Source organism: Acanthochromis polyacanthus, chromosome 2 (genome assembly GCF_021347895.1).
Source record: "Acanthochromis polyacanthus isolate Apoly-LR-REF ecotype Palm Island chromosome 2, KAUST_Apoly_ChrSc, whole genome shotgun sequence".
NCBI lineage: Eukaryota > Metazoa > Chordata > Actinopteri > Pomacentridae > Acanthochromis > Acanthochromis polyacanthus.
Window position 1 is genome coordinate 24,651,154 of NC_067114.1, and position 18,937 is coordinate 24,670,090.

Consider the following 18,937-nt stretch of genomic DNA (forward strand, 5'->3'; position numbering starts at 1 on the left):
TGAATGAATGAAATGGCCTTACTGCAGCTATCCATTTCCACTGCCACCAGTTTATTTCACACAAAGGAAATTGTGAGAACATTTCAGGGCAACAGAGACACGGAGCGTCGCTGTAACCATAGCAACTACCTCTCAGTCCTGCCTGCATGTGTGGAGTGGAGAGATGCTGCACGTCTGCTCTGTCCGTGTTGATGTCAGGATCCTCTTTTCACACCGCCACGTTACCAGTTATGAATTTGTTTTTCACTGCGTGAGAAAATGGACCTGTGTTGTGAGAGCGTGTGAAAACTGTCAACTGCTTGAGTGTCACAGTGAGTACAGGAGAGCAGGCAGCCATGTTTAAACACGGAGGAGCAGGCTATGCTTAAAAACGCACATTTTTGGTTTTAAAATCAATGTAACAAGTGATGTAGTAAGCAAATCACTATCTTTTTAATGTTTTTTTTCTTAATGTTGTGAAGTAATTTGTAGCTGCTTTATATCTGTGTGTTTTCTGAGGGTTTGTTTGATTTTGAGCAGTTCTACTAATCAGCAATAACATTAAATTTCCATACAGTCATATCTTTTACTTCAGTAAAGTTATTACAAAATAATTACCTACGTGTGATTAGATGTACAAACTCTGAATTTGTATTTACTGTAGATCATTATATTTTAAAACGTCTTTGATGTGCTACTTCAGTAAACATTTTCTGAATGAGTCAGTGTTTCAAGGCTCCCGCATTAAAGACTGGTGTTTATGTTGTACATTTTGGTCATTTGTAATTTATGTACAACACAACATACAAGTTAATATCTGGTGGTTTAACCTGTAAAAATATGTCATTTTATAAGATCTCATGTCTTGTATGTAAAATATTTGTATCTAAAAAGTAACTACAGGTAAATAAATGTCAATGTAAATGTAGTATTGTAAGAAAAAATACAATATTTCTTTTTTAAAATCTAAATACAGAATTAAAGCTGCTCAGTACTTTAAGAAATGTAATCGTGTTGCTGTTTGTTACAATTACGTCTTCTTTTGAAAGGTCTGCTTTGAATTATTTTAATGTTATGCCGAGATTTAGGAAGATGAGCAAAATGCTTTTAATTGAACAGTTTTTGCTGAACATTTTCTTGACACATGACAGGAGTGTCTGTCTGCGTGTCGATGGACATGTCTCATTGCTTGGCGGCAGAGCTCAATGTGGCCACAGGAGGCCAAGCGAGGCAGCGATGCAGTAAATGCTGCTCTGTACGTGTGTGTGTGTGTGTGTGTGTGTGTGTGTGTGTGTGTGTGTGTGTGTGTGTGTGTGTGTGTGCGTGTGCGCATGTGTGTGTGTGGGCTGATCATCCCCAGGCCTGGTTCAGGTAATGTAGCGGAGAGGAGGGTAAGTCGCCCTGACACACACGTCTGGATCACAGAGGCCAGCAGGCAGCTGCAGGGTATGGTTTGTGTGGGTGTGGGTGTGTGTGCGCGTCAGTGTAGGTGTGTGTCAGTGAATCGGTGGGTATTTCTGTGATTTCACTAACAGTCTATCTGCACTTCGAAAACCCTGAAAACTGTCAGTGTTAAATAAGTCAAAATTCTAATCGGACTGGATGGCCAATGTGTTAAAAATATCACAGGATCAGGTCTCACAACATGCTCTGCTCATGACAAACAAACACCTTCACCTGCGCTGGCAGTGCTAACTGAAAGGCTAGATGGCTCAGATTGATTCAATGTGAAGAGTCTCTGCTGCACACTTTGACTCACATGGGTCGGTCATTTGCTTCACACAGCTTTTTCAGTCTCATCATATTACCTTGGTTAAAGAGGCTGGGCCAGATTTGTTTCTTGTGTGTTTTTTATTCTGAGACAGAACAGTGTAACTGTGTTTTTAAGGGGGATCAGGTTAAAAAATGTTGGAAATACAGAGTAATTGCAGTTAGCACTGTGTCTAATGATTAATTATCCTGTTGGTTAAACAGCAATTTATATTTAGACTGCTCAACTAGTGTAAAAGTACAAAAACAACTGAGCTCAGTTTAGTAAAAAAGATTCAACATTTTCGGAAAAAATATAGCGTGTACTAAAGAGTCATTTCCAACCATTAATCCTATTCTTTAAAAAAACAACAACAAATTGCTTGTTAAATGCCACTGAAATTTGTGGCACATTATCCTACAAAACATAACAACTCACTAAATACAAATTAACTAATAACTTTTAAAATACCTTGCAGCTTAATGTCCATAAATACAGTGCCTTGTGAAAGTATTCGGCCCCCTTGAACTTTTCCACCTTTCGCCACATTTCAGGCTTCAAACATAAAGATATAAAATTCTAATTTTTTGTCAAGAATCAACAACAAGTGGGACACAATTGTGAAGTGGAATGAAATTTATTGGATATTTTTAACTTTTTAAACAAATAAAAACCTGAAAAGCGGGGCGTGCAATATTATTCGGCCCCCTTGCATTAATACCAGGCGTAAACTAACCGTGACGTCACCCGTTGGTTTCAACGCCGAGAAAACGAAGCCCGGATTTTGCTACTTCCTGGTCGCCGTTTTGGATTTTTTGGAGCCAGTGACGTAAAAAGCGTCATCAAACAGACTGGACCGGAGAGCAACTAGGGGCAGGATTGGCTGAGAACTCTCTTATCCCGCCCACGTTTTACCGCAGAGGCTTCTGTTGCTGTCTATCAAGTATAGCCACGCCCCCTGGCTCTGCCAACTTTAACGATTTATTTAAAATTCAGTATTGATTTATTTTAAGATCGGCCACCTGATCTCTCATTTTGACCATGAAAACTAACAGGAAAAAAATCCTGAGCCGTAGAAAATCAGTCTATCAAATTTTATTTTTTCCAAAAATGAATTGGGGTCTATGGAGCAAAAGCTTTTTAGAGCCAACCCTAGCAGACGGCGGGATATTGCAAGTTTTTGACACTTCTGGGTTGGCTTCAATTCTGGAGCCAGATGCTACGTCCACTATATATACAGTCTATGATTAATACTTTGTAGCGCCACCTTTTGCTGCAATTACAGCTGCAAGTCGCTTGGGGTATGTCTCTATCAGTTTTGCACATCGAGAGACTGAAATTCTTTCCCATTCTTCCTTGCAAAACAGCTCGAGCTCAGTGAGGTTGGATGGAGAGCGTTTGTGAACAGCAGTCTTCAGCTCTGCCCACAGATTCTCCATTGGATTCAGGTCTGGACTTTGACTTGGCCATTCTAACACCTGGATACGTTTATTTGTGAAACATTCCATTGTAGATTTGGCTTTATGTTTTGGATCATTGTCCTGTTGGAAGATAAATCTCCGTCCCAGTCTCAGGTCTTTTGCAGACTCCAACAGGTTTTCTTCCAGAATGGTCCTGTATTTGGCTCCATTCATCTTCCCATCAATTTTAACCATCTTCCCTGTCCCTGCTGAAGAAAAGCAGGCCCAAACCATGAGGCTGCCACCACCATGTTTGACAGTGGGGATGGTGTGTTCAGGGTGATGAGCTGTGTTGCTTTTACACCAAACATATCGTTTTGCATTGTGGCCAAAAAGTTCGATTTTGGTTTCATCTGACCAGAGCACCTTCTTCCACATGTTTGGTGTGTCTCCCAGGTGGCTTGTGGCAAACTTCAAACGAGACTTTTTATGGATATCTTTGAGAAATGGCTTTCTTCTTGCCACTCTTCCATAAAGGCCAGATTTGTGCAGTGTATGACTGATTGTTGTCCTATGGACAGACTCTCCCACCTCAGCTGTAGATCTCTGCAGTTCATCCAGAGTGATCATGGGCCTCTTGGCTGCATCTCTGATCAGTCTTCTCCTTGTTCGAGGTGAAAGTTTAGAGGGACGGCCGGGTCTTGGTAGATTTGCAGTGATCTGATACTCCTTCCATTTCAATATGATTGCTTGCACAGTGCTCCTTGAGATGTTTAAAGCTTGGGAAATCTTTTTGTATCCAAATCCAGCTTTAAACTTCTCCACAACAGTATCTCGGACCTGCCTGGTGTGTTCCTTGGTCTTCATGATGCTCTCTGCAGTTTAAACAGAACCCTGAGACTATCACAGAGCAGGTGCATTTATACGGAGACTTGATTACACACAGGTGGATTCTATTTATCATCATCAGTCATTTAGGACAACATTGGATCATTCAGAGATCCTCACTGAACTTCTGGAGTGAGTTTGCTGCACTGAAAGTAAAGGGGCCGAATAATATTGCACACCCCACTTTTCAGTTTTTTATTTGTTAAAAAAGTTTAAAATATCCAATAAATTTCATTCCACTTCACAATTGTGTCCCAATTGTTGTTGATTCTTGACAAAAAAATTAAATTTTATATCTTTATGTTTGAAGCCTGAAATGTGGCGAAAGGTTGAAAAGTTCAAGGGGGCCGAATACTTTCACAAGGCACTGTATGTGTTGCACATTGCTGTGACTAAATGGTCATATGTCAATTTACTCTGACAGCCTACATACAACCTCGTTTATATTTTCTACAGAAAAATTCTGCCAAACTGTGCTGGTTTTACCAGATGTCATCTGTCCCACTTTCCACTTTGCTGGTGTGCAACATTCACAGAGAAAAGGGGGCTGCAGTCCTGTTAGTGGCTGCTTGACATTTTCAGTGGTAAACTAGCATTGTGCATTAATAAAACATAGTATTCTGGTGAAGACTAGCGAGGCCTGCAGGTTGTAGCTTTATCATTGATCAGAGTAGATGTCGTTTTGTTGCTGAATCTTGTCAGTAAGCTGTCAGAGAACTAATTCATGTAAGCAGCTTGTTTTAACTGAACGTAAAGACACATTCCAAAACTTAATATTAAGATTACTATCAGTAAGTTTAAGAGAACAGAAAATATTTACTTTCATCACTGGGAATTTTGCTAAAACAAGAATTTCATGAAATTAAGTTACCTAACTGATTAATTGTTCTAAACTCTACTGCAGTTGCACTTAATTAACTTAGGTCCACTCAGGTGTGAAGGTCAGTTTGAAAGATAAAACTGAACACTCTGGTTGATCTTGCACATGATCCTTCACTGATTCAACTAGCTCTCTCTGACAAACACCAACAGCTAACCTCTGACCACTGGCAGCTACAATTGGTGCATTTCAATACTTCTGAATCCTACATATAGACCATATGGCAGTCAGAATTCACACAACTGTCGTCACATATAGAACTCTCTTTTGACATCCATACCAAGCAGCATCTGCCACAACTGTAGGTTGAAGCCAGTGCAGAAAAACATGAAAATATGACACCACTGACAGCTGTTGGATGTTGGCTACACAGAATGCTCTAAAGTAATTGTTTTTCAAATAGTTTTCATGCTCTCAATTTCTGCATTCAGATTCTCCAATAGAGCTACTGGTGGTCATGTTGAAAATGATGGCCCCTTCAAAAAGAGCTGAATGCTTTTGGGAGACTTTAAAGATGCAGAGAAAGACTGTCGATTGACAGCCATGAGTGACAGTTTGATCGCCTGCTGCTCTCCCCGGCTGCCGTCTTGAACTTTTGGAGCTTTTGTGTAAAGAGCCCCTATGGCGAAAATCAAGCTTTTTGCCTTGTTAACATGTCAGTGTCGTGTTTATATGCTACCAAACACATCACAAGTCAAAGAAACAGTCCCATTACTGAGCGCTTCCACCTTGAAATGACAGTGCACTAATGACAGTCTCAGAAACACAGATTTAGACTTGTGGGGATTCATTTGTAACAAACCGAAAGAACGTATCCTGTCAGCTTACAGGGTGGGACTTTGTGCATCATTGCACCCTCACAGGATGCTGCCATACTATAGTTTAGTGAAATATATGTTTGCTTGATTACAAAAGGATAAACAGTCAGGGCAGTGGTTCAGAACTGCAGTATGTATGTAAATTTAATATTTCTACAACTTCTCCCCATTGTAATAAGCTTTCAGCAGTCAATGCTCCATACACTCCATTTGGTTGTATGTGCTACATGCCATGTGTCATATGTAGAGGTGTGATGGTGGAGGTGATGTTGCCCCTTAGTTCAGCGTGTCAAGTGAACAAAATTACAGGAGAGAAAAGTTCTGCTGCTATGCTAATAACACTGTAATTATGTCACTGACTTAAAAAGGGGATTTAGATTTGATTTCCTAAAAAGCAAAAACAAGAGAACGACTGTGGTGTAGTGTAGAAGACAAACTTTCCCCCTTTGTTCTTTAGAAATGACAGATAACAAAAAAGTGGATATGAAAGCCATGTGGATGTAGTGCAGATCACATCATCAGCAGACTGAGCAAGTTACAGTTAAAGAAGCATCAATCTTTACACTACTGATTAATAACTTCCTCACTCAGTGCTCTTTTTTCCCATCATTTGTCACTTCCTCCTGACATGCTTGTTTGTTCACTGTATATTTCCAGTCAAAACTTCGTAGTGAAATGTAGCCAGAAATAGTGCCCGTATCATCTGCTCCTTATGCAAACACACAGCAGCTGCCAGCAACTGTTGTGGATGAGCCCCAAATATATCCAGAGTGCAGCACAATGAGGCATTGATTCCCAAACTCTATGGGGACTCTCAGAATTAGTTCAGATCTGGGTGTGTTACTGAACTGTAATGATGACAAAAACATTTGAGGCAGAATATCAGAGCACCACCAGGAAAGCATCGGGTTTTTCTTGGTATTAGATTTAATAATAATTTGTTCGTAATAATGGTTTCGAATCAGTTAGAAGCACATTAATGATTACCCATCTCCAGTTTCAAGTTCGAGCACCCATACTGGAGAGAATTTTCAAGTTGGGTCTGCATGCTAAAAACAGGTGGTCTTAACAGATAATGTCTTGAAACGTCCTGCCTGGACATCCATTTTGACCAGCGATTACTGAGAAGATGAAGGAGGAAACAAAATGATATACATTTCTTTGTATACTGGCAGCCCTTACAGCCGCAGGGGTGTGGTAATTTTCCACCAGAACATAAAAAAAAAGATGGCAGGGGAGCACAATACTTATTACTGACATGCTGAGTGTCTCTTTCTAAAGAAGCATTATTGATTCCCTGCTGACAAAAAAATCTGTGTGAAAGACACTTCAAAGCCCACTGGTGTGAATCACACTTTGAAAGATGAGCCTGTTGCTTAGACTGCAAGATGTTTCAGCAGGGAGGTAAGTTGACAACATATTGATTAGAGCAACAGGTTATCTACAGTATGAGCAGATATGCACACTCTAAAGTATCTCTCACCAGCCACAATTACAACCACATAAACTGAGCTGCAGTGCATCAGTGAGAGCTGTAAATGCAGGGCAGCCAGTGGATGGAGCTGCTGGTGGGCCTTGAAATGGCAGCAAATCAACTGAATGCAGCTCACAGACACACATGCACGCACACACTCTCCAACCACATAAAAACGAAAAGGAAAAAAAAGAAAAACAGAGTTTTTATTGGATGCCCAGAAACGGTCGGTGATCAAACTCCAACAACCAAAAGAGCCACAGTGATTTAGTGGAGCGAAAATCCATTATGGCTCCATCCAAAGGTAATGACTTCTTCAAGCCTTCCAGCTGATTCTCCAGAACAAGAATGGGAGGAGAAAACACACACAAACACACACACACTGGACAAATCAGGCCTTTGTACAGAACAGCGCGAGGTCCTGAAAGAGTCCACACTGGCATCACCTCTCTTTAAGTCTTTTATACCCTCAATCACTCACAGTGACAGTGGAGACAGTAGCATCTCTATTTAAACTGAACTGACTTACGAAGCCACAGCGCGCCCAGACAAACCACCACCTGACAGCATATGAGAAGAGGAACCATGGCAGCAGCATTATTGATTTGTTGTTTGTTAATCATTACATTAGGAGATAAAGCTGAGTATTATGGCAATAATAATGTGGAGCGGTATTGAATTTTCATCCGTCACGCTATGGACTGCGCATGCTCAACATACGACTGACAGTAATGTAAAAAAAAACAACAACACCCATACATTTCAGCAGTGCTAATGGATGTACCTGCTGATCTACTTAGGCTTCAAAGTGCCTCTTTATCCTGCGCTATTAAAGTCATTTAAAAAACTGTTACCTTGAGAGAGGCAGTTAACTCTGGGAAACACTGTCCAGAGCACAATGTATGAAACATGCTTTTAAAGTCTCTCAGCAGAAAATGTTGAGGTGCCCTTGAGCAAAGCTGGCATTCTTATTGTATGAAGTGTTTCTGGAGAATCATGCGGCGCTCAGTGAGATAGCCTTGCAATGCCATTTTAAAAAAAAACAAAAAAAAAACGAAAAACCCCACGGTGTCCAAGAGAACTTTGGACCTTGCATCAAGGAGATAAATTACCTTCCTCAGCGCTCTTGCTTGGAGAGGACTGAAACTACACTTGAAACACCCTTTTGCTAAGAGTTGACTCAAGAGTAACAGCAGGTGCTCTGAACATTAAAACATACTAAGCTCTCAATGCTGCTAGCAATATGAAGCAGTGCCTCTGCTTTGATTTGATAGCAAGTGTAAAAATAAGGCAGAGCTCAAACACAGATTCCTGCCAGACTGAGTCCTACACCCAGATCTGTATTGATTCGCTGATGCTGCACGGATTGTGAATGAAATAAGAATCACAACAGCAACTCATAGTTGTGGGTGGGTATAAATATCAAACTAGTCTGCTGTGTAAAAATGCATTTCCATCTATTGAATAAGGTGTTTTAATAAAAAAAAGGAACGAGAAAGTCAGCGCAGAGCAGAAGCATCATTAGCAGCAGCTATGGCATCGATTAAATCTTATCTCATAGAGACAAACATCTTATCTTTCATTTTTTTCATCAGGATTTATGACTGATATGTGGCTTTTGTTTTCTTTGTAAAGGAACCAGTTTGTTAGCACAGCTAAACAGTCCTAAGACATTACAAACAGGTCTGTAAAGCCTCATTAACTATGAGACTCATCCTTGATTAGAGCCAGCTTTAGGCCAATGCAATAATTGCCATCCCCTAAATAATTACAGCGGAGAGTTCTTTACCGAGGTAAGTAACTAACTCTAATCCTGTAAAGTAGCTAATTAAAAGGTGGCAGCGGCTAATGCTACTTTACACCATACTTTCAGCATGTAATGAACAACATGCGTGGTCTGAGGTGTGAGGTCATGGTGAACAGACTATATTAGGTTAAGGAAGAAAGGGAGAAATGCTTGAAGCTGACAGGAATGAGAATTTATAGAACAAATAGAAGAAGAAGAAGCGCATTTAGAGTAGGATCTTCAGTTTGACTGTGTGCACCTTGTCCGTGAAGGGAAGCGTGTTCTGTGAGTCGTGCACAAACACATCCACTTCAAACCACCAAACACGAACGAATCCCGCCACTCGGCTTGAGAGCAGTGGTTGGCGTCTGGGTGGGCAAACGCTTGAACCTGAACCAACAGGACCTGAGCCGCTGCCTCCCTGTCCTCTCTGCACTGCACTCTGCTCCTAGATCAGCGCTACAACGGCTTGTTCCTCTTCCACGACGCCACCGCCGGAGAGATAAGCAAAACCTGGAGCTGACCCAAAATGAAAGCTCAGCATGCACAAAAGCCACATTAATCCTATTGAATTCCTCAGCATGATCGACAGCGCCAAGTCCAGTAATTAATTCAGGGTCCCTTCTGCGACGGCTGTACATAGCAGACACAGTGAATATATGAAATAGTTTACATGCACGCGCTCCTTTAGTATTGACCACTTTGTCTCTATGTGTGCATGTGTAACGGTGATTGCAAAAGCATGCCTTTTAGCAGGACTTCACTACATGTAGCATACAGCGACACAAAACAGTCACCAAGACCATTAATTGTCCCTTCCCAGGGAACAAAAACATTATTTCTCCAAATGAGTCCTCTTGAGGATATGACTAAAATGCAGCAGTAGTTCAGTAAACACTCGGTAAAAAGTAGGACTTCTACAGTAGCAGCTCGTGCACATATTCTAGCGAACAAAGCTTCTGAAGAGAAGATTAGCTCAGGGAATGATTGTGCACGATGATGCAACTGGCAGAAAGGCGAAAAACAAAGCTAACTATCTGCCTGCCTATCTGCTCGTCTGACTATCCGTGTAGACTTACCTTTCATACCGAATTTGGAGCGTCGGCCGTATTTGTTGATGAGAACAAAAAGGACGAGGAGGAGGACACAAGCGAAGCCCGCCAAACCCACGGCGATGGAAACCTGGGGAAAATGAAACGGCGTGTCAGACTCAGGCAGTGATCAGTGGAACGTTCTCACTTCATAATCCTTTCCAGATTTCTGATCACCTTAAACACGGCAAATCACAGTTTAAGCCACTAGTTTGTGACTACTGCTTCCTCAGAGATTACACGGGCACGGAAAAAAGTTAAACACCTGTCTTGTTTGTGATGTGTCATGGTTGACAGAATGTAATTTAAATATGATTCTCATCTACAGCCAGACTTACTGTATGATGTGACTCTAAGCAAAGGCTGCTGCTTTGAAAAATCCTGGCTTATCCTCATCATTACAACCCGTTATTTCTGATTTAAACTGTAAACTTGGATGCCAAAGAGAAAAATAACGACTGATAATTTTGTGTTTATTGGTTCACTCAGTACAGTTTGCCTCTCATCAAGACCTACAGGATTTAATCTTCTCATGTTTAATGTCAGGTTTTATATTACAATGAGAAACTGCTTCTTAAAGATATAATGAAATAACTCATTACGATTTAAAAAGTCACCCTAAGTTTTTGGCTCGTCATAGCATAAAAGGCACAGGTGTAAACGCAACACAAAATTGTGTACCAAAATGACAAATGTAGTCTTTTTATGCCCTTCACAAGGAACTAATTATTTTTAAAAATAAATAATCAAGTAGTGAAAATATAAATATTTTTGTGCTAGAGTGTGGAGGATGTTCTGTGATCTGATCGCCTGAGGGAAGAAACTGTTTCGAAGGCTGGTGGTACGGCAGCGGATACTTGTGTATCGATTGCCAGACAGCAGCAGTGTGAACAGGCTGTGGTTGGGGTGAGGATCGTCTCCGAGTATCCTCTGGGCTCTGTGCAGACAAGTCGTCTTACCGACATCACTGGTGTTCAGTAGAAGGTACCAGTGATGCTCTAGGCAGCTTTAATCACCTGCTGCAGAGCCTTGGTGTCTGGGACTGTGCACATCCCATTCCAGCTCATGATGTTTTCAGTTAGGAAGCTCTCCACTGCTCCGTGGTAACAAGAACTTGGTGAGGGAATTTAACTTTCTTAAGCTTCTCTAAGAAGTCAGTACTTTCATTTATTGGGTTAGAGATGTGTGACAGGCATGCTAGGTCAGTTATTTCCAGGAAACTGAAACTATTCGTTCCCTCCACTGACATAGACATGGATGTTTCTCTTTGCCTCCTCCTTCTGATGAATAACATTCTGATTACTACCTTAACAACCAAATGTATTCCATTCAGAGGTACTAGTTCCAGGGTCCCTGTACTGTGGATCATGCTGACTCGTTGTCGTGGCTCACTGACTTGCTTGATGGAACTGAGCCACTGTTAGCAAAATTCTTTTCTCCGCTTGTTTCTTTTCCTGCTATGACAAGTCAAAATATCTGCAGTGAGAAAGGTTTTTGTGCTGGTAAGCTTTGGATTTCTCCACATGCTGAAGCAGCGGGCATGGGGCTAATGTAAGAGAGGTACACAGAATGTAAAGAGGTTGGAGGGCGGTGAATGTGTGTAGTCTGTCACACACACAAAACAATACAGCCATCTTGCAATGGGATCACAGTACTCATGCTTTGGACCCTTCACATCTGGAGAACTCGGCCGTTATTTTGATGTCAACTACATGCTTGTAAAGTTTCCTGACTCTATTTTTGCATTATTGCAATTCTTTTGCATTAACAGAATCTGACCAGACAGACAGACAAACACCTGCCAAAGTATTCAAAACCACCTTTGTATTCTCAAGGATGACATTTTGCCGTGATGACACACACTAACACACAGACAGACTTACAAGGTAAAAACATCGACTGTTCTTTGACACTGACGTTTTCTATCATGGCAGGCAAAGACAAAAGAAGAAGGATACATTTTAACCAAGTTTTTCCACAGTTTGTTCTAATGCAAGTTGCAACTGTGTCTCTGATTAGGTACCTATAGACCATTCATATTATATTACAAATATTATTACAAGTGTACTACTTCTAAATAGAGTTCATGACAACATCTAAGTCATAATTCTAAGTGGGAAAGTTGAATTGAACATATCTATGCTGAAAAACAGAGATATCAGCCAAACTCCACTACTAAATGTACTTTACTATACATACATACATACATATATATATATATATATATATATATATATATATATATAGTCTGAAGACATGAAATTGTCTGAGTGACCCCAAACTTTTGAACGTTACTGTATTATATTTACCTTTTAATGCTCAAACACAGTACTTAACTCTCACATGTTCGATTATGCCAGAAAACCTTGCAGTAATATAGCTATTATTTGTGTTGTAGCCAAAAATCCCCCTGCTAGGTGGTGGACGTTCTTTGAGAAAATGTAGTCGATGTTTGTGTCTTGCTGCTTTGTTTGGTTTGTGTTTATTGATTAATACAGCTGCAATCTGGCAGCTTGAGTTGTCCAGTGGTGTGAACACTCCCATTTCCCATCTCTTTCATTATGTTTTCGTCTACATGACGTGAACACAGTCAAGAAAAGTATTGTTTCCAAGGATAAAGGGCATTCTGACAACCAACTACATATCTGCCCACAGTGTGGGAGCTAGGAGGTAACATTAGCAGTTTTACACTCCAGTGACTCCAATGAGTTCTCCACAGACAGTGGTATACATGTGCCAAACAGACTGTTTAGTATTCATCCTAAAGCATTTTCTCCTTTAATGGAAAGATTGAAATGTTCAATAATGTGACTTCTAACTGGATCATCAGCTCATGATGGTATGGATGCTGACTTATAGTTTTAACTTCTGCTTTGCAGCACCACATCAGTATATAGTCATAGAGTGCGTTACTAAAAACCTCTTTTTCAGGACTCATTTTAAAACAAGTTATCTAGAGACATTAAAAAGTCAGCCAGAAACAGCAGTTTCATACAAGAGAGCTTACATTAGCGCAATAGAGTCTGAATGCAACAGCCGTCATTTCACTCTGCAGAATTGACAACTGCAGGCTAAAAGGAGAAGCTTGTCTTTGTCTATCACTGCATACATCACAGAATGTTTCAGAAATTACAAGTGGTGAATCTGCCAGCATGAGCAGGTGCAGTAAAAGTGACACAGAGCGCTTCATAAATGTGAACATTAATATTTTCTGCACGGTGGGTTTCTTAACATAACTTTTTTTTAAATGGCATTTTGAACTGGTCATAGCAAGAAAAGCACAGATGTAATTAATTATACTAATAATGGCTCATGTCCATGTTGGTATCCCAGTAAAACATGTCAGTAAGCCAGTTCGCTCACACCCAGGAAACTGGAACTGTCGCACCTCACTGACAGCTGCTATTATTAATGTTATTAATTACACCTGCGCTTCTCCTGCTATCATATGTCAAAATGTCTGCCGCAGGAAAAAAAAAATCTATTAACAGCCCAGTAATGGTAGCTCCATCCACTGCAATGGCGGTTCAATCTACTGAAGTACAGTGGGAGACGACTTTATAAAATCCACATATTACATAACATTTTAAAACAGCATCATCCACTACAGGATGACCATCATCAACATCATTAGTGTCCAAACATACAACTTTGTGACACCGTTTGCTGTGTTTGGAGTCTTTTTGTGCCTCTGGATGCATGTCAAGGCAAAGTACAGCTTCTCTACAAGTCTTCTGACAAATAAAAAGCAGTTTAGGTTTGTGTTGAAGCACACAGCAGCTCTCTGCTGAGACCAGGGGCGCCATCTTTAGCAGCTGTTTCATCAACATCATTAAGCAGAAAACTCACCCCGAATGTATCTTCATCTGGTCGGCCTGTATCACCATCAGTCGGCGGCTCTGCAACACAGAAGCAGAGAGGCTAACATCAGTGGTTGTGGAAGGGAACAAACCTTTAATGACTGTGGTTTACTCCTACGCTACTTTACAGTAAATATGTATAATGGTCTCACGCTTCGTTTTTCATGCAGTGTATTCTTAGGGAGGATTTATTTCGAGCACAAAATACGGCAGATAGAATGAGTTGGGTTTTTTTTCCAATCTACAGTGGTGTAATCCCACTGCAGGAACTTGTTTATGCACTCATTATCCCATTAAATAAGTGTAACATTTACACCAGTCAATGCACAGCCCAACAGACTAGCATTAGGTGACCCGATGTGCTCTCCAATGTAAATAATTGAGAGCATATTTTCTGCATCTCCCCAAATGGTTTTATTAATATTTTTAGATAGGGCTCATTGCTAGTTGAAAATATCCTTTAGTGCTTTCCTCATTTGTGCATCTCTCCTATTATATAAACGCTTGAAAAATAAGAGAATTGAATAAATGTTCAGTCTCTCGACATGGACTGAAATTGCTCTCCTCAAAGTGGATTGACGCAAACAGAAAGAATGTTGCCTTCCTTGTGTAGTTCCATAAAAACCTTGAGACAATATTGACGAACAACCCATTTTTATGTCTCGGAGCTGATAAAAGGCTTTCAGTGAGAAGTCTGCACAGCCTTCAATGTATATTGAAATAGCTCCTACGGAAGCTTGAGATCTGCTATCCAGTCAGACTCAAGCCTCAAATGGAAACAGCAAAAAAAAAAAGAGATGAAATTTTTATTACTGTTGTAAAAATGTATGTTTGTGCTTGTACATAAGAAAGGCAGAATAATTAAATCAAGCTGCTTTAGAATTAAACATAACGATACAAGCAGAAAAGAAGCACATACAGCCTGGAGCACCAAATATCAAATTAGGTAAAATCAGCTAAAGAATGCATCACGCCAACTCACATCTTTACGAGAAAAATCTAACTTTCAAAGCTGCTTGATTTGCGTCAGGTAACAGAACTCTACAGTCCCCAGTATCAATTTCTTGATGTTAAAATGCTTCATGTCACACCTGTACAAACAAGTGTTTTAGCGAACAGCAGAGGTTTGGGGAGTGTCATGAGTCGGAGCCATGAAACAAAATGAACTGATATGAGGGAAGCTCCATTCTGAAGCCTCCAGCCAGGACATCAGAGAGTAATTGTGGGCAAATTAATGGCCACATGGCAGACTGGCTGCCACTGGCTCTGACACACACACACACACACACACACACACACACACACACACACACACACACACACACACACACACACACACACACACACACACACATCACACTAAAGTGTGAGTGTGTGTCCTAACTAAATCTCTGCATCCCTCCCTCCCAGCCTTCATCCCTGTCTCCTCTCCTCCCTCTGCCCTCCTCTCTCCTCAGCAGTGTCAGTATCAGTCAGCCTGTCAGTCTCCCTCACACACCGCTGCTATAATGCTTCAGACTCTAAACATCTCTCCTTCACCAGCCTCGCTCCCAGAAAGCTGCCCGAGTGTGTGCATGTTTGGCAACATGAGGCCCGCCTCATGCAGCTCGCCACACAGTCAGCATCCATCCGTCTCCATCCGCGGCCGTGCTGCGGCTTTATAATCCATGGCTGATTAGAAAGAATGGCCTCATATGGAGATGGAAGAAGCCTCTGATGAAGGTCAGAGATCAGACCGACCCACTTTGTTTAAGCCGTCAACAGAGAGTCTGCCACAACAGCCTGAAGCCAAACCACACATCACACACAGGACATTTACGATGCAGTGTGAGAGCGGGCCAAAACCATCGGTCCAGCAATATCACTGCGTTTACACAGTACTGCTTCCCAAACATTCACACATCACCAGCTAACAGGGGGAACTCGCTTTGTTACAGTGTGGTTGGATAGGTAGAGCGATAGAGGACCAGCATTATGCACAATGAGCTGTTGATACAATTCCTTTTAAAGAGACTGACTAAAAGCTTGATTGTCTCAGTTGACATAACTACTGCTCCCCTGGTTTTACTCCAGCAAGAGGACTTTGCTGCATGTTAAATATAATCATTAACCATCATCCTAAATCATCATCTGTAGTGGCATTAAAGGACAAACAAAGAACAACCCCATCGAGCAAAAATTACTTTTCTACCTGCTTCTGAACTGCATTATCAATCTGAGATCAATGCATTTTCCCTTGGGTTTCATTTGTGATGTATCACCAATATGTTTCATATTATGTTATACCATTTTATGTTGTCTTATTGTCCCTCATATATTAGATGAGGCAGGATTCATCACTATGTTAACTCAGAAAATGGAGGAGAAGCTTCTTTTTGTGGAACAGCTGGCTATTTTCATAAATCTAACCAAGTTGCAATAATGTACTGTCAATATTACTGTGAAAGTTTCAACCTAAGCTTGATATGTTCCTAAATCTAACCACGGAGTAAAGCTTACCATGACCACAGCCACCATCCTGCCCTCCCACATCCTTATGCAAACTTTGTGATTCTACATCAGTCTCACCTTAAAAAAACGTGTTTCGTTCAAATTTTTTGCAGTTTGCAGGTAGTTGTATGGGAGCATAATTTTGAAGAGGTGGTTGCAATACAGTCCAACTCAAACCACTCATTCGCTTGCTCTCTTGAAGCAAAACCGCAAATGAAATACCAGTTATCTCCTATATATTTTGCACCTTTACACCAATACTAGCACATAGAAGCACAATAGCACAGTATGATCTACAGCTGTTGAGTTCTGACATCCTTCTACATGGTTCTTATTCTAAAGGAGTCAGACTGAAACATTACAAAGAAAGTGGTATGTGGTTTTACAATGAATTCCTAGAGATATCATGGCCCACAGTAGCTAGCTAATATTGTTTGCATACTGGCTACAGCTGGCAAAATTTGATGTCATCTGCTCGTTGATGGTTGTGCTGCTTCTTTTTTTTTTTTAGCAATGTTGAAATCTGGCAAGAATGATCCAGTTCTTCCTCCTGAGGACCAAGTTCTGTGAGCTGATGGGGTTTTAACACAAGTAGCAGGGTTTCTTTTCACGAAGGGAGCTACAAAAATGTTCACATTATTCACCTCAGGAATCCACCAACATTTTTGAACAAATTTATGGCCAAAAATAATCAGTCTCATTGCTGAATCTTCACTTCTATTAGATGTACACTGCCTAATTGTGTTCACATTTGTCCTGGGTTTCATAAGGCAATGGCACTCCTGGTTGCTACAGCTTTCTTTCTTGGCAGTGCTTCAAGCCTGTTAGTAGTATTCGATTAATGTCGCCTACATGTGTAGTTATTTTGGGCTTTCTGGTCCATTTCAGTCTTTCACACACACAAGCCTGAGGCACGGACAAGAAAGCAGCAGAAACCGGAAGTTCATAAGTGCTCTTGCCTTCCAAAAGTCGGCGAATAAACTGATTATTTCTCTCTTGAAATTCATTCAGAAACACATTTTGTTGGACTGCTAAAGTAAAATAAATTAGTTTACATCTGAGCAGGAAGGTATGAAGCACTGCTATATACCCTACTGTCAAGGGCAGGTGTGGCTTCACGATTGAGGTTCTGGGTTACGAATCAAAAGTTGGGGGCTCAAGAGCTATCTGCTCTAGAGGCATCTTATTATGGCTGACCGTGCTCTCTGACCCCAACTGGGATATGCAGAAAGAATTTCACAGTGTTGTAATGTATTTGCAATAAAAACCAAAGCCTTATTCTAACCAAAAATATCTGCATGACACAATCCTAAGAAGAGGAGAGAGGACTGAGGTCTGATGCAGTTGGACCATCTTAAAACAGGGCTTAACAAAGAGCTAAATAGGACATTAGAGTCCAGCTATTCAACCGCAGCTGCTGCTGATGTAGCAGCAGAATTAGAATGTCACAAGGCAAGATGCCTCATATGACACTGTATGGCAATGTACTGAGCAGGACATCAACCCTCAAAATGAGGAGAGACAGGGAAGTGTCTGCTGATTTTGAAAGCCATGAGCCACTGAGAGGACACTAGTCTGGTCGAAAGGCCTTAAACTAAATGGTCTGTAACACATTACTGTGTGAGGAATAAAATATTGTTTACTGTAAAGACTCAACATTAACCTAAATGACCTGAAAAAACCCTGAAGGGTTGCAAGTTGGTTTCTCTGACTGGGATGTGTGATCGAAGCAAGGAAGGTGAATTCTATGCCCTCTCACTTTACAGGTTGGAATGTCACTGAGTAAGGCATGGACTGTATTAATAGTTCAGAATGTTTAGCAAAGCCAATCTGAAAGTAATAATACAGAAAGCTCGGTAGTAATACTACCATTTGTTTTTTCTGCATTGCAACACAAAGTGAACAAATTTCTCCATGGTTACCATCTCAAGAATGTTATTCCAGCAATAAGGGATGTGTTTACGTGTGTGTGCACACTGACACCAAACAAATAAGCAATAAAAAAAAGAAAAGAAAAAGCTACAAATAAAAAGTAGCAGCATTACATTTGAAAATAGAAACACTCACCTACTGTCACTGTGTCTGCAAAAGAAAAGACAGAGAAAGTCACGCTATGTCAATAAATTGACACAAGGTATTAACCTTGGAATATTGACCATGGGGAGAAATTTGCCAGTCTTTGTGGGTTTATTCCCCCTCCCTGTGAACTCAGCATGAACTGAAAGTGAACAATCTACTTGGCTGAACTGTGGATGAACCCTGGCAGCTAGTCAGCCAGCAGGGATCAGCTGCACAACCTGCACCTTGTGAAGGAACATTTTAATAAAAACTAAGAGCTCCCAATAGTTTGTCCACCTAGAAGGGAACCTGGAATTCATACAACAGGTAGTTAAAATAAGAAATTCAACTGGTTGAAGACTTGTTCCAATCTCGATGCTTGCTCCCAAAAAGTAGGCCATGGTAGCTCTTGTGGGAATCAGAGAATTGCTTGGCAGTATTTTGTCTTTTCTCCTGTGCTTTG

The 18,937-nt window shown here is 40.8% G+C and overlaps 1 protein-coding gene across 6 annotated transcripts in view; it reads right to left on the reverse strand.

Moving 5' to 3' along the window:
* ntrk3b (neurotrophic tyrosine kinase, receptor, type 3b) overlaps nt 1-18,937 on the reverse strand; it is a 236,453-nt gene that overhangs the window by 88,013 nt on the left and 129,503 nt on the right. For 3 of the 6 annotated variants that reach the window (XM_051941537.1, XM_051941545.1, XM_022200628.2), the window contains exons 9-11: nt 18,484-18,498; nt 13,916-13,965; nt 10,055-10,157 (exon numbers count right to left, since the gene is read on the reverse strand). In XM_051941537.1, the coding sequence (XP_051797497.1) occupies nt 10,055-10,157; nt 13,916-13,965; nt 18,484-18,498 (168 nt within the window). The remainder of the gene's footprint in view (nt 1-10,054; nt 10,158-13,915; nt 13,966-18,483; nt 18,499-18,937) is intronic. The other 3 variants (XM_051941541.1, XM_022200629.2, XM_051941543.1) reach the window with 2 other exon arrangements.